Genomic DNA, 26768 nt, shown 5'->3' on the forward strand with positions numbered 1-26768 from the left:
TGAAGCTCCCGACGAACATTTCTTGTGTGCTGAAGTTGCTTCCAGAGGCAGTTTGGAACTCGGTAGTGAGTGTTGCAACCGAGGACAGATGATTTTCATGCACTATGCACTTCAGCGGTCCCGTTCTGTGAGCTTGTGTGGCCTACCACTTCGTGGCTGAGCCGTTGTTGCTCATAGATGTTTCTATTTCACAATAACAGCACTCACAGTTGACCAGGCAGCTCTAGAAGTGCAGAAATATGACGAACTGAATTGTTGGAAATATGGCATCCTATAACGGTGCCATGTTGAAAGTCACTGAGCTCTTCAGTACGGGCCATTCTACGGACAATGTTTTGTTTTTGTTTTTTTTGTGGTCATTTAGCAGACGCTCTTATCCAGAGCGACTTACAGGAGCAATTAGGGTTAAGTGCCTTGCTCAAGGGCACATCGACAGATTTTTCACCTAGTCGGCTCAGGGATTAGAACCAGCGACCTTTCGGTTACTGGCACAACGCTCTTAACCACTAAGCTACCTGCCGCCCATGGCTACCTGCCGCCCATTTGTCTATGGAGATTGCATGGCTGTGTGCTCGCTCGATTTTATAAACCTGTCAGCAACAGGTGTGGCTGAAATACCTGAATCCACTCATTTGAAGGGGTGTCCACCTACTGTTGGCCATGTAGTGCAGCTACCAACAATGACAAGAAACTGCCATGTGGGGAATCATAAGTGACTGGTTTCATCATGTTGATACCATGTCTTGTTTTGATTTCAACAAGTCCTCATTGTACAAATGTATTCATGTTTTCAATAAACATTGGAGACGAAATATAGTTTACATGTTGTCAACAATCCAAACCAACCACGTCTGTTTGCCACATAGTTGCGCACGCGTCGGTTTTGTTGCAGTGTCGAAACGCTGGCTTTTAATTTGAAGGTTTCTCGTTATCATATTCAAGTGACGTCATCGTTTGTGCTGTTGGCGTAAGGAAGATCTGTGAACTACCCGGCCAACATGGAGAGAAAAGGTAATTGTTATAAAGGCATAAAAGACAAACAATTAATCAGTAAGCAGTTTTGTGTTAATATAATATATGAACAAACGTGATTTTGATGTCGTATTTAAAGCTACTGTTCATGTTATCGACGTACTCTTATGTACGAAATGTTTTGTGGAATTGCATGTCTCCTGCTAAACTGAACGCCAGGCACGCACTGGCGCAGCTAGCTAATGCTAACTAAGATAGGACAGGCATCAACCTGACCCCTATCTAACTACAATCCATTGATTCATATCATTGTTAACTATGACAAAGTAATTGAGTAAACGTGGAGGGAATCGTGCATTATTTGTGCGATTGGCATTAGCAGATCTTCAGTGAGTGGTGGTTGCACGAAAGCTAGCTAGCTGGCCAAACATCGCAGTTGTCGCTTCCTTTTTAAAGGAGGACGTTATTGATAATCTTCAACCAGTAACTCACGTATGTAGCTAATGCTGCCAACTATTTGATTTGTCTAACAATGTTGGCTAACTATTGTCGCAGGAAACAACTGTGGCTAATGTTAGCTGGCTAATAATTCATTAACCTAGCTACCTCAGCCACCTTTCAACTGTCGTTGGATAGCTAGCTAGCATATAACGTTCCGTTCAGCGAGTCACTATATGGAAACATAGCTAGCTAAAATACTGCTTAACCAGTAATGTGATAGCTAACTAAAATACTGCTTAACCAGTAATGTTATAGCTAGCTAAAATACTGCTTAACCAGTAATGTGATAGCTAGCTAAAATACTGCTTAACCAGTAATGTGATAGCTAACTAAAATACTGCTTAACCAGTAATGTTATAGCTAGCTAAAATACTGCTTAACCAGTAATGTGATAGCTAACTAAAATACTGCTTAACCAGTAATGTGATAGCTAACTAAAATACTGCTTAACCAGTAATGTTATAGCTAGCTAAAATACTGCTTAACCAGTAATGTTATAGCTAGCTAAAATACTGCTTAACCAGTAATGTTATAGCTAGCTAAAATACTGCTTAACCAGTAATGTTATAGCTAGCTAAAATACTGCTTAACCAGTAATGTGATAGCTAGTTAAAATACTGCTTAACCAGTAATGTTATAGCTAGCTAAAATACTGCTTAACCAGTAATGTGATAGCTAGTTAAAATACTGCTTAACCAGTAATGTGATAGCTAGCTAGATATTGAATAAATGTCTTTCATTGCATTAGTTCTAGCTCTTCAAGCGAGGAAGAAGAGGGCGAAAGCGAAGAAGTCCAGCAAGAAGTGAGTCATTCTGCATACCTACTGGTTAACAAACATGTCTTGCCGCACAACACTTGGCTACATCTAATGACACAGGCATTTGGTTTGACCCAAAGCATTGAATCAGCTGGAGGCCGAGATCATACATCCAGTTTCCGTGGTGTCCTAAAAAGCACTGATTGACTGGGCGTTGTGGTCTGTGTCCACTCCAGACTGTATAGCAGACGTTCTGATTTAGCAATATCCATGATGAAGTCACTTCCCTTGTCAATCAGCACATCTGTTTGTTTTTTTACCACACACCATATCACCTAGTTAATGATTTATTTAGGATCATAGTACAGTTGCTAGTGAAACTCTACACACCCCTTGCACAGTATTCACATTTTGCTGCCTTAAAATAAAAAGGGATTACGTTCGATTTGGTTCCCCTATCGATCTACACAACCTATTCCACTTAGAAATACAAAAATGAGGATGTATTGATTGTCTTCACAGCCCATAGTTAATACATGGTGAAGCACCTTTGGCAGCTATTACAGCTGCGAATCGTTTTGAATAGTATTCTACTGACCTTGCACAACTCTTAGGGCAACATACTGTATATCCATTGTTTTGTCAAAATTCATCAAGCTCAGTCAATCTGGTTGGGAATCATTGATGGACAGCAATTTTCAAACCTTGTCTCAGATTTTTTTTTTTTAAGCAGATTTAAATCAGGAAGGAGACTGGGCCATTCAGGAACACAACACCTCTTGGAAAGCCATTCTGGTTTGTCTTTGGCACAGTAAAATAAACGTTTTCAGAAGACTGAGGTGTCATGTTATGGTATGCGTGTTACCTGGGCTTTGCTCCTTTCATATTTATTTTGATTGTAACCAACTCCCCAGTCCCTGCCGATGACAAGCATACCCATAACATGATGCTGCCACCACAACACTTGAAAATACAAAAGGATCAACATTGCATTCACTCTACATTACTGGCCTGTATGACAAAGTGAAAATAAGGAAGTGTGTGTTTATAAAATCCACTCCAAATCATCCATTCTGTTTGCAACAAGGCTGTTAAGTAATACTGCAAGACAACATGGCCTAAATTAAAAACTACAGCTTTGGGTCAAATCCAATGCAACACAAAACTGAGTGAAACCCTCTGTATTTTCAAGTAATGTATAAGATCTCCTATGCCTGTGTTTACCACAGACCTTATTTTCAGCGTTTATCCCCCAAGAATAGCATTCACTTCCCCATAGGCTTTGGCCAATGAACCATGGCGGAGTTAGTGCCTACAAAAAGACTCCATTACTATTTCTCTCTATTACATGCCAAAGACACAGCCTACACCTCTCCTCTTTCCAAGAGGTGTCGAGGGTTCCTGTTTTCATGACAGACTGACCAGGTGAAAGCTATGATCCCTTATTGATGTCACTTGTTAAGTCCACTTCAATCAGTGTAGATGAAGGGGAGGAGACAACAGGTTAAATAAGGATTTTTAAGCCTCGAGTTGAATTGTGTATGTGTGCCATTCACAGGGTGGTAGTAGGTGCCAGGCGCACCAGTTTGTGTCAAGAACTGCAACGCTGCTGGGGTTTTCACGCTCAACAGTTTCCCGTGTGTATCAAGAATGGTCCACCACCCAAAGGACATCCAGCCAACTTGACATAACTGTGGCAAGCATTGGAGTCAACATGGGCCAGCAGCCCTGTGGAACCCTTTCGACACCTTGTAGAGTTTATGCCCTGACAAATTGAGGCTGTTCTGAGGGAAAAGGGGGGAGGGTGCAACTCAATATTAGGACAGTGTTCTTAATGTTTTGTACACTCAGTGTATGCGATATGTTCTAGAAAATGCAATGCATGCTTTGTGTGAAGTTTCTAGAAAGACTTTGTGTGTTGATTCATTATAGGCTTTGAGTGTCTTAACTATAACTGCCTCTGGTTTATCTATTCTTTGTAGTCAGAAGGAATGCAGCATATCTGGAAATGTCTTGAGCTGCTAACATCAATATTTACATAGTGTTTGTGACCCGGACAGATATGGATGTCTGAATGCAGACAGCAGGGCTACTCCTGGAGCGCCAAAGCACTTCTGGTTTTTGTTTCCCCTCTGACAGTTACTTGTACTCAGTTAATTAGCTAATTGGTGTCCCAGGTCTACAGTAAATCAGTCCCTAATTATATATCGCAAAATGTAAAGCCGGCTGAAGTGTAACTGGGTCAGATTTGAGTTGCCCCGGCATGGCAGGCACACAGTTTAGTACAAATGTCAGTGCCTCTTGGGCCTGCCCAGAACGACAATGTACCTCAAAGAATCCTATAACACCCATTTTGAATATCTTAGAATGTTATGAATGATGTACAGTATTTTAGTAAATCCTGTGTATAGGAAGGATTGAGATTGTTGTGGTTTAGCCAACAGCCAAGCCAACCCGCACTATGCCATCACACATGGCAGACATCCTTCTGTAGGCCCTATGTTATGTAAGGCCTATCTGCTGTGCTGCTAGCTATATTTAAAACAGCAGGAGAGCGGTGAAGTTAACTGAAGTATGACATTATGGACGGTGGAAATGCCATGTCCATCAAGGTATTATTATAGATTATGGCAGTTTCTGCTAAAGAACACAGCCTAGTCTCAGCACCCAAAACCAAACCTTATCACGAGACTTCACATTAGCCTAGATAGGCAAAACGTTTTTGTATTTTTCGAACAATGGATTTCCATACTGCGGCCATCCTGTGTATGTGAATAACTTGCGTTTATTTCTAGAGCAGTAAGCCAGTTAGCTGGCTGTTACACTGATTTGAGACGTCTTGAATGGAAAAGGGCAACAGTCCTGTATCAAATGTCAGTGTAAATGCCATGCAAGTCACTCATCTCTGGAAAAAAAGTTTACGTCATCCTTGGGAAAACGTCTATTTTTATGAAAGAGGCGGTAGAATGTAATACTGCATTTAGCGTGCGAGACATGTTAAAATTGAAGGCGATAGTCTGTGATATTTTGTTATTGTTGTCATACTGTAGTTAGTGCATTACTCAGACTAGTATGACCTCCAGGCAGCCAGTCGACAGCGTCTCAGCAGCAGCCCCAGCCAGAGGCCTCTGTTCTAAATACAGTGCCTTCAGAGAGTACTCATACCCCTTGGACTTATTCCACGTTTTGTTGTTACAGCCTGAATTCAGAATGTATTCAATTGATTTTTTTTCTCTCACCCATCTACACACACAATACCCCATAATGACAAAGTGAAAGCATGTTTTTAGAAATTGTAGCAAATGTATTCAATTTTAAATACAGAAATATCACATTTGCACAAGTATTCCCACCCCTGAGTCAATACTTTGTAGAAGCACATTTGGTGGTAATTACAGCTTTGAGTGGTCTTGTGTATGTCTGTATCAGCTTTGCACATCTGGATTTGGGGATTTTTTTTGCCATTCTTCCTTGAAGATTTTCTCAAGCTCTGTTAAGTTAGATGGGAAGCAGCGGTGAACAGCAATCTTCAAGTCTTTCCACAAATGTTCAATGGCATTCAAGTCTGGGCTTTGGCTGGGCCACTCAAGGACTTTCACATTCTTGTTCTGAAGCCATTCCAGCGTTGCTTTGGCTGTATGCTTTGAGTCGTCCTGTAGGAACGTAAATCTTCGCCCCCAGTCTAAGGTCGTTTGCACTCTGAAGCAGGTTCTCAAGGATTTAGCTCCATTCATTGTTCCCTCTCCTTACCAGTCTCCCAGTCCCTGCTGCTGAAAAGCATCCCCATAGCATGATGCTGCCACCACCATGCTTCACAGTAGGGATGGTGTTCGATGGGTGATGAGCTGTGCCTGCTTTTCTCCAGACATAGCGCTTTGCATTCAGGTCAAAGAGTTCCATTTATTTCTCATTAGACCACAGAATCTTTTGCCATATGCTTGAAGTCTTTCACATGCCTTTTTGCAAACTCCAGGCGTGCTGTCATGTGCCTTTTTCCTCAGGAGTGGCTTCTGTCAGGTCACTCTCCCATAAAGCCCAGATTGGTGAAGTGCTGTAGAGACTGTTGTCCTTCTGGCAGGTTCTCCCATCTCAGCCAAGGAACTCTGTAGTTCTGTCAGGGTGGTCATTGGGTTCTTGGTTACCTCCCTGACCAAGGTCCTTCTTGCCCGGTTGCTCAGTTTGGTCGGACGGCCAGCTCTAGGCAGAGTCTGGGTCGTTCCATATTTTTTCCATTTCCTAATGATGGAGACCACTGTGCTCTTGGGAACTTTCAGCACTCTAGAAATAGTTTTCTACCCTTCCCCAGATATATGCCTCATCACAATTTTATATCTCTGAGATCTACAGATGTTCCTTGGACTTTGTGGTATAGTTTCTGCTCTGACATGCACTGTCAAGTGGGACCGTTGTATAGACAGGTGTGTTTTCTTTCTAAATCATGTCCAAACAATTTGAATTGGCCACAGGTGGACTCCAATCAAGTAGTAGTGACATCTCAAGAATGATCTAAGGAAATTGTATGCACCTGAGCTCAATTTGGAGTGTCGTAGCAAAGAGGTGTGAATACTTATGTAAATTCGAGTTCTGTATTTCATTTTCAATACGTTTTGCAGAAATGACTAAACATGTTTTCAATTTGTCATTATGGACTATTGTGTGTAGGTGGGTGAAAAAAAATTATATTTAATCAATTTTTGAATTCAGGCTGTAACACAACAAAATGTGGAATAAGTCAAGGTGTATGAATACTTTCTGAAGGCACTGTATGTTCTGTTATCGTTGTTATACTTCCAGAACATTCATGTGTCTTCCAGGCACCCAGCTGCTCAGCAGCAGTCCCAAGCAGAGGCCTCTCCCCAGGAGCCAGAGGAGCCGGAGGAGATCCTAGGCTCTGATGACGAGGAGCAGGAGGACCCCAATGACTACTGCAAAGGTGAGTGGTCCTCGTATACTCACAATGTACTGGAGGTCTTCACGGAACTACCCGAGATCCGACGTGGAAAATATGTGAAATACCGACAGTATCCAAAATGTATATTTTGAAGAGTTTAGTTCCTAAACAAACAAATGCAAATTTCACTCATTTACATTTTATTCTCTTAAGTTATTGTCAGGGGGTCGGTCACCTTTCATCAAACCGAATGTGTCAATATCATTTTGTGACAACTGCATGTTCTCTTTATGAAAACTCGCCATTGACGTGGGATATTGTAGCCTACTTGTTGTGAGAGAGGAGGAAGACTCCGGGGGGGGGGGGGGAGAATGATAGCCTAGGCTATAAGAAAGTGAGTTTCTGAAACACTGAGTCGTTATTTGCTAATGTGAAGAAACTGAATGAAAGGGAGTACAGGGAATGACAGAGGCTACAGGGAATGACAGAGGCTACAGGGAATGACAGAGGCTACAGGGAATGACAGAGGCTACAGGGAATGACAGAGGCTACAGGGAATGACAGAGGCTACAGGGAATGAGAGAGGCTACAGGGAGGGAAAACCAACGTCTGTATGGGTCTCATGCACGTTGTGGATACGGAGGAGGCTCTTGGCCCATATTTTCAAGACCTGAGTTATTTAATGCATTTGTTTAATTTATTCAATTTACTAGTTTAAATATCTTAATTTATTAATTTAGGCTTAGCCTATTTAATAGTCCTATGGGCTACTTTGCTATTGTATTTGGGCTATTTTCTAAGTTTTCTAATGTTGAGTGACTCGAGTCAGTGTGATGTTTGTCAGCATAAATTCTGCTCGGGGGCGGCAGGTAGCTTAGTGGGTAAGAGCGTTGTGCCAGTAACCGAAAGGTCGCTGGTTCTAATCCCCGAGCCGACTAGGTGAAAAATCTGTCGATGTGCCCTTAAGCAAGGCACTTAACCCTAATTGCTCCTGTAAGTCGCTCTGGATAAGAGCGTCTGCTAAATGACTAAAATGTAAATTTTGAGAGAAAAAATCGGATCTCAATTTCGGCATCTGAGAAGACCTCTACAATGTACACACTTGCCACTTTTGTTCAAAGTTCACAAAATAAACACAGCTGTAGAAGAGTCTCCTCACTTTGATCAATGTCAATTTCAGACTTAAGTAAACCCACACAGGATGTTATTATACTGAACAAAAATATAAACGCAACATGTAAAGTGTTGGTTTCATGTTTCATGAGCTGAAATAAAAGATCCCAGAAATGTTCCATACGAACAAAAAGCTTAATTTTCTCACGTTGTGCAGGCATTTCTTTACATCCCTGTTAGTGAGCATTTCTCCTTTGCCAAGATAATCCATCCACCTGACAGGTGTGGCATATCAAGAAGCTGATTAAACAGCATGATCATTATACAGGTGCACCCTTTGTTCGACAATAAAAGGCCACTCTAAAATGTGCAGTTTCGTCTCACAACACAATGCCACAGATGTCTCAAGGTTTGAGGGAGCATCCAATTGGCATACTGACTGCAGGAATGTCCACCAGAGCTGTTGCCAGATAATTAAATGTTAATTTCTCTACCATAAGCCGCCTCCAACGTAGTTTTAGAGAATTTGGCAGTACATCCAACCGGCCTCACAACCGCAGACAACGTTTAACCACACCAGCGGAGGACCTCCACATCCATCTTCTTCACCTGCGGGAGCGTCTGAGACCAGCCAACCGGACAGCTGATGAAACTGAGGAGAATTCTGGTCTGGCTCCCCAGTGGGTGGGCCTATGCCCTCCCAGGCCCATCCATGGATGCACCCCTGCCCAGTCATGTGAAATCCATAGATTAGGGCCTAATTTATTTATTTCAATTGACTGATTTCCTTAAATATACTGTAACTCAGTCAAATTGTTGAAATCGTTCAGTATACATAAAAAAAAATATTATTAGTCCTAATAACAAATAATGAATGTTGAACTTGTTTTTCTTCTGTCACCAATCTCCCTCTCCTGTGTGTCTAGGTGGTTACCACCATGTAAAGATAGGAGACCTGTTCAACGGGAGGTACCATGTGATCAGGAAGCTGGGCTGGGGACACTTCTCCACTGTGTGGCTGGCCTGGGACATCCAGTAAGAACATCTTATCATACGTTTCTCTGTCCATTACACACGTAAAGGTGGATGTTTTTCTCTGAGCACATCTGAAATGGCATCGTATTGGCTCAGGCTGTAAGTATTGCACTATTTAAGGAATAGGGTGCCATTTGGGACAAAGAGACTGTCTTCTGTGTCAGCTTGACTGATTGACAGTCTGTTTTTTTAGGGTGAAGAGGTTTGTGGCTATGAAGGTAGTGAAGAGTGCAGAGCACTACACAGAGACAGCTGTGGATGAGATCAAACTGCTGAGATCTGTGAGTACTAACTTAAGTCAGCTATACCCAACATGACATCAGCCTGATCTTTTCATCTGTAAAATGCCTCCTTTGCTCTCTTTTCTTTTCATTTCGGACACATTTGTTCTGATAAGTTTGGTTTTCCTGGCTTTGCTTCGTAGGTGAGAAACACAGACCCTGATGACCCCAAGAGGGAAATGGTGGTCCAGCTACTAGATGACTTCAAGATCTCCGGCATCAACGGGACTCATGTGTGCATGGTGTTTGAGGTGCTGGGGCACCACCTACTGAAGTGGATCATCAAGTCCAACTACCAGGGCCTTCCTCTGCCCTGCGTCAAGAGCATCATACGACAGGTAACTATTACCAAGAGCATCATACGACAGGTAACTATTACCAAGAGCATCATACGACGGTTAACTAGTACCAAGAGCATCATACGACAGGTAACTAGTACCAAGAGCATCATACGACAGGTAACTAGTACCAAGAGCATCATATGACAGGTAACTAGTACCAAGAGCATCATGTGACGGTTAACTAGTACCAAGAGCATCATACGACAGGTAACTAGTACCAAGAGCATCATGTGACGGTTAACTAGTACCAAGAGCATCATATGACAGGTAACTAGTACCAAGAGCATCATGTGACGGTTAACTAGTACCAAGAGCATCATACGACAGGTAACTAGTACCAAGAGCATCATATGACGGTTAACTAGTACCAAGAGCATCATACGACAGGTAACTAGTACCAAGAGCATCATACGACAGGTAACTAGTACCAAGAGCATCATATGACGGTTAACTAGTACCAAGAGCATCATGTGACAAGTAACTAGTACCAAGAGCATCATGTGACAAGTAACTAGTACCAAGAGCATCATATGACAGGTAACTAGTACCAAGAGCATCATACGACAGGTAACTAGTACCAAGAGCATCATATGACAGGTAACTAGTACCAAGAGCATCATGTGACGGTTAACTAGTACCAAGAGCATCATACGACAGGTAACTAGTACCAAGAGCATCATGTGACGGTTAACTAGTACCAAGAGCATCATATGACAGGTAACTAGTACCAAGAGCATCATGTGACGGTTAACTATTACCAAGAGCATCATACGACAGGTAACTAGTACCAAGAGCATCATATGACGGTTAACTAGTACCAAGAGCATCATGTGACGGTTAACTAGTACCAAGAGCATCATGTGACAAGTAACTAGTACTAAGATACATATCCTCATACCTTGGCTACCCTAATCTCAGAATCCAGAACCAAATATTGCGTGTGCTAGCTACTCAATTTGACATTTATCTAAACAATGTGTCATGAGAGACATGGGGCCGGCATCTGTTCCTCCCATACGTGTTTGTGCTTGTTTTGAAGGTTTTACTTGCAGTATCTGTGACATGTGGTTGTTTTACCTACCTTAATTGAATGCACTGAATGTAAATCACTCTGGATAAGAGCGTCTGCTAAATGACTGAAATGTAATGGAACGTTATCCAGGTCCTCCAGGGGCTGGACTACCTTCACACCAAGTGTAAGATCATCCACACGGACATCAAGCCAGAGAACATCCTGTTGACGGTGAATGAGCCGTACGTGAGGAGGCTGGCCGCGGAGGCTACAGAGTGGCAGAAAGCAGGGGCTCCCCCCCCCTCAGGGTCAGCGGGTAGGGGCCATACACACACCGTACAGACCGACTACTGTGATGCAGTGCCCTAGTTCCAGTTTATTGGGAGGCTCTGCATTTTCTGGGTTTGGGCACAAGATTATTATTGTTTTGTATTCTTACTTGGTTCTGTTGTCTTTTCAGTCAGCACAGCGCCCGCTCCAAAAGCAGTAAGTTGCCTCTTTTCATTCGTTGCCTCTGCTTGAGATTTGTTTGTTGTTGTTGTTACTAAACCCTGTTGGTGTTGTTACTAAACCCTGTTGGTGTTGTTACTAAACCCTGTTGGTGTTGTTACTAAACCCTGGTGGTGGTGTTACTAAACCCTGGTGGTGGTGGTGTTGTTGTTACTAAACCCTGTTGGTGTTGTTAAACCCTGGTGTTACTAAACCCTGTTGGTGTTGTTACTAAACCCTGGTGGTGGTGTTGTTGTTACTAAACCCTGGTGGTGGTGTTACTAAACCCTGGTGGTGTTGTTACTAAACCCTGTTGGTGTTGTTACTAAACCCTGTTGGTGTTGTTACTAAACCCTGTTGGTGTTGTTACTAAACCCTGGTGGTGGTGTTACTAAACCCTGGTGGTGTTGTTACTAAACCCTGTTGGTGTTGTTACTAAACCCTGGTGGTGGTGTTACTAAACCCTGTTGGTGTTGTTACTAAACCCTGGTGGTGTTGTTACTAAACCCTGTTGGTGGTGTTACTAAACCCTGTTGGTGGTGTTACTCAACCCTGGTGGTGGTGTTACTCAACCCTGGTGGTGTTGTTACTAAACCCTGGTGGTGGTGTTACTAAACCCTGTTGGTGTTGTTACTAAACCCTGTTGGTGTTGTTACTAAACCCTGGTGGTGGTGTTACTAAACCCTGGTGGTGTTGTTACTAAACCCTGTTGGTGGTGTTACTAAACCCTGGTGGTGGTGGTGGTGTTACTAAACCCTGGTGGTGGTGTTACTCAACCCTGGTGGTGGTGTTACTCAACCCTGGTGGTGGTGTTACTCAACCCTGGTGGTGTTGTTACTAAACCCTGGTGGTGGTGTTACTAAACCCTGGTGGTGGTGTTACTAAACCCTGGTGGTGGTGGTGTTACTAAACCCTGTTGTTGTTAAACCCTGGTGTTACTAAACCCTGTTGTTGTTACTAAACCCTGTTGTTACTAAACCCTGTTGTTGTTCTTACTAAACCCTGTTGGTGTTGTTACTAAACCCTGTTGGTGTTGTTACTAAACCCTGTTGTGAGTCCTGTCTGTCTGTCTCACTGTTCCTTTTCCTCTTCCTCCTGTTCTGCAGATGGCCAAAATGTCCAAGAACAAGAAGAAGAAGTTAAAGAAGAAGCAGAAGCGTCAGGCGGAGCTGTTGGAGAAATGCATTCTGGATCTGGAGGAGATGGAGAAGGCTCCGGGGAGGGAGGAGGAGGATGAAGAGGAGGACCCAGAGTCTCCAGTCTCTTCCAAACAGGAGCGGACATATTGTGCTCCTCTCAGACAGGTTTCCTTACAGGAGGTAGCCATCCAAGACTCAACCAGTGAGTGTCTGGAATTCAATTCAGTACAATTTTGTCCCTCAAGGGGATGTTGGTTAGATTAGTATTTTTCAATCATGGGCCTGGAGATCCACACTGGGTTGTACAGGCTTTTTGCTCAGCCCACCACTGATGCACCTGACTCAACTGATCTGCTAATTATCAAGCCCTTGATTAGTTGAATCAGCTGGGCTGGGACAAAAACCTGCACACCCAGTGGGTCTCCAAGACCAGGATGAAGAACAACACAGAATTAGACTAATTAGAAGGGAACTACTAGTCCAGCCTGACATGTTATTTTCTTGTTTACCCAGCGTGCATTGCGGGTGTGGATGTGACGCGGTTAGGACCACAAGGCATAATAACTGCGGGAAAGATGTACTGTAACGGCCTTCATCCTGAGGAAGAGGATAAAACAAAGGAGAGGGAGGAAGACCAACACAACGGTAACACAGACCCAGCAGAGGATCACGGTCTTCTTCAGGAGTCAAACCCACAGGAGTCAAACCCACAGGAGTCAAACCCACAGGAGTCAAAAAAGGAGTCAAATGGTCAGGAGTCTCCACCTCCTCAACCCGTGTGTAACGGCCTGGTGTCCCCAGAAACAGAGGAGCCTGAGACCCCAGAGAGTGAGGAGTGGAGTGGAGCTCTGACCAGGAAGATGGCTGAGACTGAAACAACAAGCTTTAGAGTCCGGGAGGAGGAGCAGCTGTCACCGGAGGAGGAGGAGCATCAGGAGAAGAATCAGGACAGGAGTCGGGAGGAAGTCACAGAGGAGGTGCAGGACAGGAGTTGGGGGGAGGAGGAGGCCACAGAGCTGCTGGATGATGTCCGTCAGTATGGAGAAGAACAGGAGAGTCTGAAGGATGGTGAGTAGACCACCATGATGTTGAGAACATTACGCTGCTATGCAGGGAGGAGCACGTGTGTGCCTAAACTGAAAAATGTAGGGGCATAATGAAAAATATTTGAGTTAACATTTTCTTTGTAGTAATGGTGCAAGCACGACGTTCATGAATCTGCTCTGTGTATTCTCCATGGCACTCAAGGGCTGCTGTACAGTGAACTAATCATTGCAACAATGATCATCTGGGTGATCATTTTTCTAGGCCCATTGGTGCTCCTAAATACAAATTCCAGGTCGCACAGCAAAATATTTAGACGCATATGCAAGTAAAATGGTTGCACTTTAGAGCCCTGCTATGTGGTGGAGCTGTAGACATGGCTATGTGTTTATCTCTAGCGATACAACCAGGAGGTTAGGAGGGCTTTTCATTATGATTGAACAAAGTCATCTCCTCATCTGAGTTTAAGTACAGTAGTTTGTTGTGTTCCTCCTTTATTTGACTGTCAGGTTAGTGTTGAAATGGCTGCTTGTCCTCTCTCTCTCCCCCTTCCCCTCTCTCTACCTCCCCCTTCCTCCCTCTCCCTTCCCCTCTCTCTACCTCTCACTTCCCTTCCCCTCTCTCTACCTCTCACTTCCCCTCTCTCTACCTCTCACTTCCCCTCTCTCTACCTCCCCCTTCCTCCCTCTCCCTTCCCCTCTCTCTACCTCTCACTTCCCTTCCCCTCTCTCTACCTCTCACTTCCCCTCTCTCTACCTCTCACTTCCCCTCTCTCTACCTCCCCCTTCCTCCCTCTCCCTTCCCCTCTCTCTACCTCTCACTTCCCTTCCCCTCTCTCTACCTCTCACTTCCCCTCTCTCTACCTCTCACTTCCCCTCTCTCTACCTCTCCCTTCCCCTCTCTTCCTCTCCCTCCCACTTCCCCTCTCTTCCTCTCCCTCCCCCTTCCCATCTCTCTCCCTCCCCCCCCCCTCTCTCTCCCTTCCTCCCCCCTTCCCCTCTCAATTTCAATTTAAGGCCTTTATTGGCATGGGAAACGTATGTTAACATTGCCAAAGCAAGTGAAGTAGATAGTAAACAAAAGTGAAATAAACAATAAATATTAACAGTAAACATTACACTCAGAAGTTTCAAAAGAATAAAGACATTTCAAATGTCATATTATGTATATATACAGTGTTGTAACAATGTGTAAATAGTTAAAGTACAAATGGGAAAGAAAATAAATAAACATAAATATGGGTTGTATTTACAATTGTGTTTGTTCTTCACTGGTTGCCCTTTTCTTGTGGCAACAGGTCACAAATCTTGCAGCTGTGATGGCACACTGTGGTTTTTCACCCAGTAGATAAGGGAGTTTATCAAAATTGGGTTTGTTTTCGAATTCTTTGTGGATCGCTGTAATCTGAGGGACATATGTGTCTCTAATATGGTCATACATTTGGCAGGAGGTTAGGAAGTGCAGCTCAGTTTCCACCTCATTTTGTGGGCAGTGTGCACATAGCCTGTCTTCTCTTGAGAGCCAGGTCTGCCTACGGCGGCCTTTCTCAATAGCAAGGCTATGCTCACTGAGTCTGTACATAGTCAAAGCTTTCCTTAAGTTTGGGTCAGTCACAGTGGTCAGGTATTCTCTCTCTGTTTAGGGACAAATAGCATTCTAATTTGCTCTGTTTTTTTGTTTGTTCTTTCCAATGTGTCAAGTAATTCTCTTTTTGTTTTCTCATGATTTGGTTGGGTCTAGTTGTGTTGTTGTTGTTGTCCTGGGGCTGTGTGGGGTCTGTTTGTGTTTGTGAACAGAGCCCCAGGACAAGCTTACTTAGGGGACTCTTCTCCAAGTTCATCTCTCTGTAGGTGATGGCTTTGTTATGGAAGGTTTGGGAATCGCTTCCTTTTAAGTGGTTATAGAATTTAACGTCTCTTCTGGATTTTGATAATTAGCGGGTATTGGCCTAATTCTGCTCTGCATGCATTATTTGGTGTTTTACGTTGTACACGGAGGATGTTTTTGCAGAATTCTGCATGCAGAGTCTCAATTTGGTGTTTGTCGCATTTTGTGAATTCTTGGTTGGTGAGCGGACCACAGACCTCAGAACCATAAAGGGCAATGGTTTCTATAACTGATTCAAGTATTTTTTGCCAGATCCTAATTGGTATGTCAAATTTTATGTTCCTTTTGATGGCATAGAAGGCCCTTCTTGCCTTGTCTCTCAGATCGTTCACAGCTTTGTGGAAGTTACCTGTGGCGCTGATGTTTAGGCAGAGGTATGTATAGTTTTTTGTGTGCTCTAGGGCAATGGTGTCTAGATGGAATTTGTATTTGTGGTCCTGGCAACTGGACCTTTTTTGGAACACCATTATTTTTGTCTTACTGAGATTTACTGTCAGGGCCCAGGTCTGACAGAATCTGTGCAGAAGATCTAGGTGCTGCTGTAGGCCCTCCTTGGTTGGTGACAGAAGCACCAGATCATCAGCAAACAAGACATTTCACTTCAGATTCTAGTAGGGTGAGGCCGGGTGCTGCAGACTGTTCTAGTGCCCTCGCCAATTCGTTGATATATATGTTGAAGAGGGTGGGGCTTAAACTGCATCCCTGTCTCACCCCACGGCCCTGTGGAAAGAAATGTGTGTTTTTTTGCCAATTTTAACCGCACACTTGTTGTTTGTGTACATGGATTTTATAATGTTGCATGTTTTTCTCCCCTCTCTTCCTCTCCCTTCCCCCCTCCCCCTCTCTCTCGGGATGCAGCCAAACTGGCAGCGGGGAACCTCCTGGTCAACCCCCTGGAGCCACTTAACGCAGACAGACTGAAGGTTAAGATAGCAGACCTGGGGAACGCCTGCTGGGTGGTGAGTATCTGTGCAGATGACCCAAGGAACCGAAGGGATTTCATGCTTAAGTCTTAACAGGCATTGATGTTGCCTGCCTGATTGGTTGAGCGTGCCTGGTGCAATGGAAAATGGCAAACCTCCAGATAGTCTCACTGAAATGCTCACTCTTAGACCCTTTTTAAAAGTATTTGAAAACTGCTACTATTTGAACTCCAGTCTGGGCAATATTCCCGTTGACCTGTGTGTCTCCTCCGCAGCACAAGCACTTTACAGAAGACATCCAGACGAGACAGTACCGTTCTCTGGAGGTGCTCATAGGGTCTGGCTACAATACACCAGCCGACATATGGAGCACAGCCTGCATGGTAAGCCTGGACAACCGACGACCGCTGACACACTCTACATGCATAACACACTGAACAAAAATATAAACGCAACATGTAAAGTGTTGGTCCCATGTCTCATGAGCAGAAGTAAAAGATCCCAGAAATGCTCCATACGAACAAAAAGCATATTTATTATTTATTTAGTGCACAAATTTGTTTACATCCCAGTTAGTGAGCATTTCTCCTTTGCCAAGATAATCCATCCACCTGACAGGTGTGGCATATCAATAATCTGATTTAAACAGCATGATCATTACACAGGTGCACCTTGTGCTGGGGACAATAAAAGGCCACTTTAAAATGTGCAGTTTGTCACACGACACAATGCCACAGATGTTTTGAGGGCGCGTGCAATTGGCATGCTGACTGCAGCAATGTCCACCAGAGCTGTTGCCAGAAAATGGAATGTTAATTTCTCTACCATAAGCCGCCTCCAACGCCGTTTTAGAGAATTTGGCAGTACGTCCAACCGGCCTCACAACCGCAGACCACATGTAACCACTCCAGCCCAGGACCTCCACATCCGGCTTCTTCACCTGTGGGATCGTTTGAAGGAGTATTTATTTCTGTAATAAAGCCCCTTTGTGCGGAAAAACTCATTCTGATTGGCTGGGCCAAGCGCTCAAGTGGGTGGGCCTATGCCCTCCCAGGTCCACCCATGGCAGTGCCCCGGCCCAGTCATGTGAAAACCATAGATTAGGGCCTAATGAATTTATTTCAATTGACTGATTTCCCTATATGAACTAACTCAATAAAATCTTTGAAATTGTTGCATGTTGCGTTTATATTTTTGTTCTATATATATATAATATACGTGTGTGTGTGAGAAGAAGAGGTTCATTTTGTCGTTTCTGTAAATTAGGTGGTCTTGGATGTATCACAAAGTTAAGGATGACTAGAATTCCCTTTTACTAACCAAGTGAATTTCCCAATTTGAGATAATAAAGGATATTTGACTTGAATTAAGGGAAGAGGAATGTCTGGACAGAAAGGAGGTAATATTTAGAACGGCTGACGGTCTTTCTCCCTACAGTACAGTGTCTGTTTCCTGTGATTTAGTCCGCCTGTTTGTGTTGCTATTTATGTTTATAGTTTGTTTACTTGTCTCTGTAGGCGTTTGAGCTGGCCACGGGGGACTACTTGTTTGAGCCCCATTCCGGGGAAGATTACGCCAGGGATGAAGGTAATGATACATACTCTGCTGCTTGATTTGGATCTACGTAGGCTGGTCTTTTCCTGTTTTAGTGTTGTTGCCTCTACACTGTAGCAGTCTGTTTTTAATGTTTGTTGAATATAGGGCTATATACAGTGGGGAGAACAAGTATTTGATACACTGCCGATTTTGCAGGTTTTCCTACTTACAAAGCATGTAGAGGTCTGTCATTTTTTATCATAGGTACACTTCAACTGTGAGAGACGGAATCTAAAACAAAAATCCAGAAAATCACATTGTATGATTTTTAAGTAATTAATTTGCATTTTGAAGCTATGAAGCTTTTTGCAGTGGGGGGTGTGTGTATTCAATGGTACAATACTGTGCAATGCGTTTGGTGGTACAATATTGTATGATTTGAATAGTAGTGTAGTTGACAATATAAACACCACAGTCTCTGCTACTCCAATTACAACGATATGAATGAGTTTAATAGCCATTTGGTTTCTCCAACCCTGTTCTTGGAGAGTTATCATCCTGTAGGGTTTCGCTCAAAACCTCATCTAACACACCTGATTTGAATAATTTAGCTGGGTGATGAGCTGAATAAGGTTAGCTACAACTGGGGTTGGATTGAAAACCTACAGGAGGGTAGCTCTCCAGGAACAGGGTTGGAGAGACTTGGTTCAGCATATGTCAGCTATCCTGGTCCAATACACTGTGCTTTAGCCAACTATTCCATCACGGTCATGCCATATATTTCCGGAGAGTTGGCAACAGCACGTCTTACGGTATGGTACCTGGCTATATGTAAATTATAGTCAATCTTAAAGGGCCAGTTTCCCAGATATTTTAAGCGTAGCCTTGGACTAAAAAACGTGTTCAGTGCAGATCTTCCATTGAAAGTGCTTTTTAGTCCAAGGAAACCTGTTCGGTGTTTATTGGACATTGTTATAAGTAAATCTACGATCATGTGATGTTGAGTACCTGCATTCCTGTGTCTATTTCCCTATAACAAATTGGAGCCATATTTCTGAAGATGGGCCCACATCCCCATCCTTCTCTCCTCATCCCTAATTTACTCCTCACCTGTTCTCCTCCCTCCCCTCCTCCTACTCCTCCCTCATTTACTCCTCACCTGTTCTCCTCCCCCCCTCCTCCTTTGCTGCCTCTGCACGATGCTTTGCTCACATCTGCATGTGGAGTAACTTTAACCTTTTCAGTTTGTAATGGCTTGATTGTTTCAGTGGCATGTTAGGTATTGGCTGAGTTAGATGTAGCCTAGCCCAGGGCTAACTGGCATACCTTGGCTTGTACAGCCTTGTAATGAGGAATGTCATTTCAGTTTACTATATGAAGTCTTCAGGTGCTGCGATCAGCTACAGCTATCGATCTGCTACTGCCACATGTTAACTGCTCATACCTTGAATCTAAACACTTAGTTATAGATTGGCTGTGTGTGTGTGAACTGTCTTGGTGAGTTTCTGTCTATTTCCAACAGCTAACCCCAATTAATGATTTCATTACCATTCTCCATCTTACTGGCATGTCTTATGTGAAACAGAAACCACGTATCTTCCTCCTGGATGTGTGTTTATGTCACAAGACTTCAGTCCACTGATACAGAGGCTTTCTGCACTGAAACCTCTGTTCGAACCACTGAAGTTGTTTGGTTGGCAAAGATACTGTGGATTTCTCTGTTGGACTAGAGTAACTCTAGGGTTTTGTCATCTGTATCCATTTGTCTTAAAATTCTGCCACTTGGCTCTGTTCTGCTTCTTCACCACCCCCTCTATTTCCCTGTATCCTCCGCTTTCACTCCCCCCTCTCTCTGCTCTCTCCCCCCTCTCTCTGCTCTCTCCCCCCCTCTCTCTGCTCTCTCCCCCCTCTCTCTGCTTTCTCCCCCCCCTCTCTGCTTTCTCCCCCCCCTCTCTGCTTTCTCCCCCCCCTCTCTGCTTTCTCCCCCCCTCTGCTTTCTCCCCCCCTCTGCTTTCTCCCCCCCTCTCTGCTTTCTCCCCCCCTCTCTGCTTTCTCCCCCCCTCTCTGCTTTCTCCCCCCCTCTCTGCTTTCTCCCCCCCTCTCTGCTTTCTCCCCCTCTCTCTGCTTTCTCCCACCCTCTCTGCTCTCTCCCCCACCCTCTCTCTGCTCTCCCCCCCCCCACCCTCTCTCTGCTCTCCCCCCCCCACCCTCTCTCTGCTCTCCCCCCCCCACCCTCTCTCTGCTCTCCCCCCCCACCCTCTCTCTGCTCTCCCCCCCCCCACCCTCTCTCTGCTCTCCCCCCCCACCCTCTCTCTGCTCTCCCCCCCCCCACTCTGCTCTCCCCCCCCACCCTCTCTGCTCTCTCCCCCCACCCTCTCTGCTCTCTCCCCCACCCTCTCTCTGCTCTCCCCCCCCCACCCTCTCTCTGCTCTCCCCCCCCCCCACCCTCTCTCTGCTCTCCCCCCCCCCCACCCTCTCTCTGCTCTCCCCCCCCCACCCTCTCTCTGCTCTCCCCCCCCACCCTCTCTCTGCTCTCCCCCCCCCACCCTCTCTCTGCTCTCCCCCCCCCCACCCTCTCTCTGCTCTCCCCCCCCCACCCTCTCTCTGCTCTCCCCCCCCCACCCTCTCTCTGCTCTCCCCCCCCCACCCTCTCTCTGCTCTCCCCCCACCCTCTCTCTGCTCTCCCCCCCACCCTCTCTCTGCTCTCCCCCCCCCACCCTCTCTCTGCTCTCTCTGCTCTCCCCCCCCCACCCTCTCTCTGCTCTCCCCCCCCACCCTCTCTCTGCTCTCCCCCCCCACCCTCTCTCTGCTCCCCCCCCCCACCCTCTCTCTGCTCTCCCCCCCCCCACCCTCTCTCTGCTCTCTCTGCTCTCCCCCCCCCTCTCTCTGCTCTCCCCCCCACCCTCTCTCTGCTCTCCCCCCCACCCTCTCTCTGCTCTCCCCCCCCACCCTCTCTCTGCTCTCTCCCCCCCCCCCCCTCTCTGCTCTCCCCCCCCACCCTCTCTCTGCTCTCCCCCCCCCCCCTCTCTGCTCTCCCCCCCCCCACCCTCTCTCTGCTCTCCCCCCCCCACCCTCTCTCTGCTCTCCCCCCCCCACCCTCTCTCTGCTCTCCCCCCCCCACCCTCTCTCTGCTCTCCCCCCCCCACCCTCTCTCTGCTCTCCCCCCCCCCACCCTCTCTCTGCTCTCTCTGCTCTCCCCCCCCCCACCCTCTCTCTGCTCTCCCCCCCCCCACCCTCTCTCTGCTCTCCCCCCCCACCCTCTCTCTGCTCTCTCTGCTCCCCCCCCCCCCCCTCTCTGCTCTCCCCCCCCCCACCCTCTCTCTGCTCTCCCCCCCCACCCTCTCTCTGCTCTCCCCCCCCCACCCTCTCTCTGCTCTCCCCCCCCCACTCTGCTCTCCCCCCCCCCACTCTGCTCTCCCCCCCCCCACCCTCTCTCTGCTCTCCCCCCCCACCCTCTCTCTGCTCTCCCCCCCCCACCCTCTCTCTGCTCTCCCCCCCCCACCCTCTGCTCTCCCCCCCCACCCTCTCTCTGCTCTCTCCCCCCCCACCCTCTCTCTGCTCTCTCTGCTTTCTCTCCCCCTGCTCTCTCTGCTTTCTCTCCCCTCTTTCTTATCTTCTCTCCTCTTTCCCTGTTCTATCCTGCTCTCCTCCACCCCCTCTCTCTCCGTGACCTGCCCCGGGCCTCCAGACCACCTAGCTCTGATTATTGAGCTGTTGGGAAAAGTTCCCCGCCACTATGCACTGAGTGGGAAATTCTCACAGGAATACTTCACCAGAAGAGGTATGCTACTGTGTGTCTGCGGCCTGCCCTGGGGGACGTGGGAGAGTAGGGAGGTAGTGCAGGCAAGGTCCTATGACAGCAACAAAAGTCCCACCACCCAATTGCTACATTCCAATGTCCGGTTGGTACCGACAATAGTAGGGATTGGTTGAAGCTCAATGTTCTATTCAAATCTCCCGACCATCATAGCTAAGCCAATATGACACCAATGTTGATGGACATAATCTAATCAACTTGATTTGAGGTAAGCAACACACTCCTCGCCTCTCGTCATGAGCCGTCCGGCCGTTACCGAGAACCACATACAGGATTTTTAACAGGGTCGTTACTTTCTTGCCCCGACCTAGCTCAATATCTAGGCGTTGGATAAGAACGAGACTACAGCGTCCATAAAGTGATCATTAGACTTGCCACCTTTCGGACTGAATACGTTTGTAGGGGCAACAGTTTTGATAAAAATGTATAATTTATCGCTCTCACGTGCTCGTTTCTGTACATTTAAGAACCAACTATGTGCTACCTTTTTGTAGCATTTCTGACAATGCTAACATGTTTTTTTTTTTGTCGAAGCTCAGAGTTCGAACACCGGGTCGGTTGCTCGGCAACAACACAGCTGCTTGCACCAGGCTGCCAGTCATAAGAAGTGTATGCGAGCATATCTAGGCTACTGTAGATAGCGATATGGTGGTATTCAAGCTGAGATTAATCAATAAATGCAAACTGATATTTTGATTTAACTAGCTAGCTAACATTAGCTAATGTTAGGTTGCTTGTCCAAAGTCCAGTGACTAGCCTATGTAGCTAGCTAACACCAGTCAGCTTAAAGCTAGCTAGCTAGTTAGCGAACAGGCAAATAAAAGGTAGTTGGCCAATGAATGTGGTTTTGATTAGCTAGGTAGCTAGCTAATGTAGCGATCTAGCTAGCTAACGTAACGTTATACCAGTCAGATAAGAGCTAACGTTGGCTAGGTAGCTAAACAACAAGCGAGGAACGCTAGCTATGTTTTGCCAAGTAAGGCTTTTCATAGAAGGCTGAAGTCGTGTAAACTGCTGACCTAGACACTTGCGTGTAATCAGAGCACTAACAAATATGCACAAATAAGCTAGCGAACGTCCTTGGCTGCTATGCTAGCCAGTTACCATTGTGTGCTAGCTACAATCAATGAGCGGCATTGCTTAAGTTTACTACCGAACTAACTTTTGTGTATGGGTGGTCCTCTGTAGCTCAGCTGGTAGAGCACGGCGCTTGTAACGCCAAGGTAGTGGGTTCGATCCCCGGGACCACCCATACACAAAAATGTATGCACGCATAAATGTAAGTCGCTTTGGATAAAAGCGTCTGCTAAATGGCATATTATTTTATTATTTTAACTAGTTGAGTAGCCAACGTTACCCCAACAAGACTGTACCATAACTCCAATTTTGGTAATGTGCCATAGCTACATTCTTCCACAAAACATAGCTAGCTAAATAGGCTCAAAGCAGGTTCAAAGCCAACGGCAAACTGTGGGAACGTGTCACACAGCTAGCTAACTACCTTAGAATGTATGCAATGGGTATTGCAAAACTAGCTAGGTAGCCTACTCAATAGACCAAGCTACAGTAAGACAAGGTAGACATATTTCAGGCAGGATAAACACTGCAGTTAGCTATGCTACATTTCCTCGGCTAAGAACAACCAAGACCACAACACAAACCATAGCCGAGAAAATGTGCTTTAAGAAACGGTAAGCTAGCTATGTTGAACTGCATGTAGAAAATGGTTGAACCCCAAACACACATGTAAACATAGCCTCGGTTCAGTTGTGCACTGCAAGTTTATGCAATTTACCAGACTCGACTGACAGCATCGCTGTTTGAAACATGTAGAATAAATTCCGGCATACTGATAGTGTCAAGTTACTTTTCAGCGTGTTCCCAGAAAATCTGAAGGTTAAAAAGTAGTCTGCGGGTGCTGCACACGGTGCACCCAGGTAAAACATCAGAATCATTGCTTGCTTGCGCAACCTGCTGTGCGCAGTCAAAATAAAATGCTTGCTAACTTGGTTAGCTACGTCATTAAATTAACACAATCATTTTGGAACGAACGCTTCCAGACTGTCCATTTTAAATGGTCTGTCAGTCAATGACTACGTTTACATGCACAGTATTATTTTAATATTTTTTTATTAATTTTTTTATTTAACCAGGTAAGCCAGTTGAGAACAGGTTCTCATTTACAACTGCGACCTGGCCAAGATAAAGCAAAGCAGTTCAATAAAAACAACACAGAGTTACATATGGGGTAAAAAACATAAGGTCAAAAATACAACAGAAAATATATATACAGTGTGTGCAAATGTAGCAAGTTATGGAGGTAAGGCAATAAATAGGCTATAGTGCAGAATAATTACAATAGTATTAACACTGGAATGCTAGATGTGCAAGAGATTATGTGCAAATAGAGATACTGGGGTGCAAAAGAGCAAAATAAATAACAATATAGGGATGAGGTAGTTGGGTGGGCTAATTTCAGATGGGCTGTGTACAGGTGCAGTGATCGGTAAGGTGCTCTGACAACTGATGCTTAAAGTTATTGAGGGAGATAAGAGTCTCCAGCTTCAGAGATTTTTGCAATTCGTTCCAGTCATTGGCAGCAGAGAACTGAAAGGAATGGCGGCCAAAGGAGGTGTTGGCTTTGGGAATGACCAGTGAGATATACCTGCTGGAGCGCATACTACGGGTGGGTGCTGCTATGGTGACCAATGAGCTAAGATAAGGCGGGGATTTGCCTAGCAGTGATTTATAGATGGCCTGGAGCCAGTGGGTTTGACGACGAACATGTAGTGAGGACCAGCCAACAAGAGCGTACAGGTCACAGTGGTGGGTAGTGTATGGGGCTTTGGAGACAAAAACGGATGGCACTGTGATAGACTACATCCAATTTGCTGAATAGAGTGTTGGAGGCTATTTTGTAAATGACATCGCCGAAGTCAAGGATCGGTAGGATAGTCAGTTTTACGAGGGCATGTTTGGCAGCATGAGTGAAGGAGGCTTTGTTGCGAAATAGGAAGCCGATTCTAGATTTAACTTTGGATTGGAGATTCTTTATGTGAGTCTGGAAGTTGAGTTTACAGTCTAACCAGACACCTAGGTATTTGTAGTTGTCCACATACTCTAGGTCAGACCCGTCGAGAGTAGTGATTCTAGTCGGGTGGGCGGGTGCCAGCAGCGTTCGATTGAAAAGCATGCATTTAGTTTTACTAGTGTTTAAGAGCAGTTGGAGGCTACTGAAGGATTGTTGTATGGCATTGAAGCTCGTTTGGAGGTTTGTTAACACAGTGTCCAATGAAGGGCCAGATGTATACAAAATGGTGTCGTCTGCGTAGAGGTGGATCTGAGAGTCACCAGCAGCAAGAGCGACATCATTGATATACACGGAGAAAAGTGTCGGCCCAAGAATTGAACCCTGTGGCACCCCCATAGACTGCCATAGGTCCAGACAACAGGCCCTCCGATTTGACACACTGAACTCTATCTGAGAAGTAGTTGGTGAACCAGGCGAGGCAGTCATTTGAGAAACCAAGGCTATTTAGTCTGCCAATAAGAATGCGGTGGTTGACAGAGTCGAAAGCCTTGGCCAGGTCGATGAAGACGGCTGCACAGTACTGTCTATTATCAATCGCGGTTATAATATCGTTTAGGACCTTGAGCGTGGCTGAAGTGCACCCGTGACCAGCTCGGAAACCGGATTGCATAGCGGAGAAGGTACGGTGGTATTCGAAATGGTCGGTGATCTGTTTGTTAAATTGATTATGGCAGTAGGCAAATTATGCAATAGTCATGTGAAAGTCTTACTCTGCTCATCTTAATTGGCGTAAGGTCAACATCTAAGTAAGCATACACCGATTAAAACACCTGGTTTTCTGAGGACTTTTTAATGCATTATTAGGACATGTAAACACACCGCTGGATCACCGATTTTAAGGTATTTGATCTGCGCATGTGCCAGCACCAGACGAGCTAGCCTCCCTCTCTAGTGTGAGGGAAGTGTCAAATATGCTTCCCAAAAATAACATGGACGCTGTGGTAGAACATTTATTTTGATTGTCGATATTCTGCATTTATCAGTGCCATCACTAGCCTGATTTTCAGATGTGTCCATGTAAACAGGATTATTAGGGAAATGTTCTTCTTGCAAAGCATGTAAACATTTGAATCAAACTATTATATTAATCTGACTATCCACAATCACATATGTGCATGTAACCATACTCAATGTGTTTAGAACAGGGTTCGTGGTGTAATGGTTAGTTACTGCCTGTGGATCTGAAGATTGCGGGTTCGCCTCCCAGAGGAGACATTTTGACCATTATTTCGTCTATAGTTATGACAGCCCCGTCCCGACACACACACAAACACACACTTAATTTATTAAGTTAAGCTTTGGGTTCGTGGAGTGGCAGTGAGTGTGGTGTGTACTACTGTGTGCGTCTTGCTAGAACAGAGGAGAGTCAAGCTCTCAGACTCTCAAGGAAGAGGTTGTTGCCCTCATTCGTTAGATGCACGCCATCCCTACTGTACTGCCCAGAGACACACTGCTTGAATTGTGGGCATGCGCCTATCACGGAGAAATGCAAAACCAGCTGGTTGACAGAGAGCCGGGCCATCTCTATGGGCTTATTGATGTCCTCCTCCCACTGGAACATCTCTATGGGCTTATTGATGTCCTCCTCCCACTGGAACATCTCTATGGGCTTATTGATGTCCTCCTCCCACTGGAACATCTCTATGGGCTTATTGATGTCCTCCTCCCACTGGAACATCTCTATGGGCTTATTGATGTCCTCCTCCCACTGGAACATCTCTATGGGCTTATTGATGTCCTCCTCCCACTGGAACATCTCTATGGGCTTATTGATGTCCTCCTCCCACTGGAACATCTCTATGGGCTTATTGATGTCCTCCTCCCACTGGAACATCTCTATGGGCTTATTGATGTCCTCCTCCCACTGGAACATCTCTATGGGCTTATTGATGTCCTCCTCCCACAGGAACATCTCTATGGGCTTATTGATGTCCTCCT

At 45.4% G+C, this 26768-nt stretch overlaps 1 protein-coding gene across 1 annotated transcript in view; it reads left to right on the plus strand.

Annotated features, from left to right (window-relative positions):
* The first annotated feature begins 956 nt into the window (after positions 1-956).
* Positions 957-26768, plus strand: part of LOC311147289 (SRSF protein kinase 1-like) — a 34381-nt gene continuing 8569 nt past the window's right edge. The window contains exons 1-13 of the mRNA XM_084183976.1: positions 957-1011; positions 2222-2276; positions 7046-7164; positions 9162-9270; positions 9464-9551; positions 9695-9889; positions 11055-11220; positions 11365-11390; positions 12500-12734; positions 13046-13600; positions 16322-16422; positions 16662-16769; positions 17904-17973. Of these exons, the coding sequence (XP_084040102.1) occupies positions 999-1011; positions 2222-2276; positions 7046-7164; positions 9162-9270; positions 9464-9551; positions 9695-9889; positions 11055-11220; positions 11365-11390; positions 12500-12734; positions 13046-13600; positions 16322-16422; positions 16662-16769; positions 17904-17973 (1840 nt within the window). The 5' untranslated portion in view covers positions 957-998. The remainder of the gene's footprint in view (positions 1012-2221; positions 2277-7045; positions 7165-9161; positions 9271-9463; positions 9552-9694; positions 9890-11054; positions 11221-11364; positions 11391-12499; positions 12735-13045; positions 13601-16321; positions 16423-16661; positions 16770-17903; positions 17974-26768) is intronic.

Source organism: Coregonus lavaretus, assembly GCF_964263955.1.
Source record: "Coregonus lavaretus genome assembly, chromosome: 20".
Lineage (NCBI taxonomy): Eukaryota > Metazoa > Chordata > Actinopteri > Salmoniformes > Salmonidae > Coregonus > Coregonus lavaretus.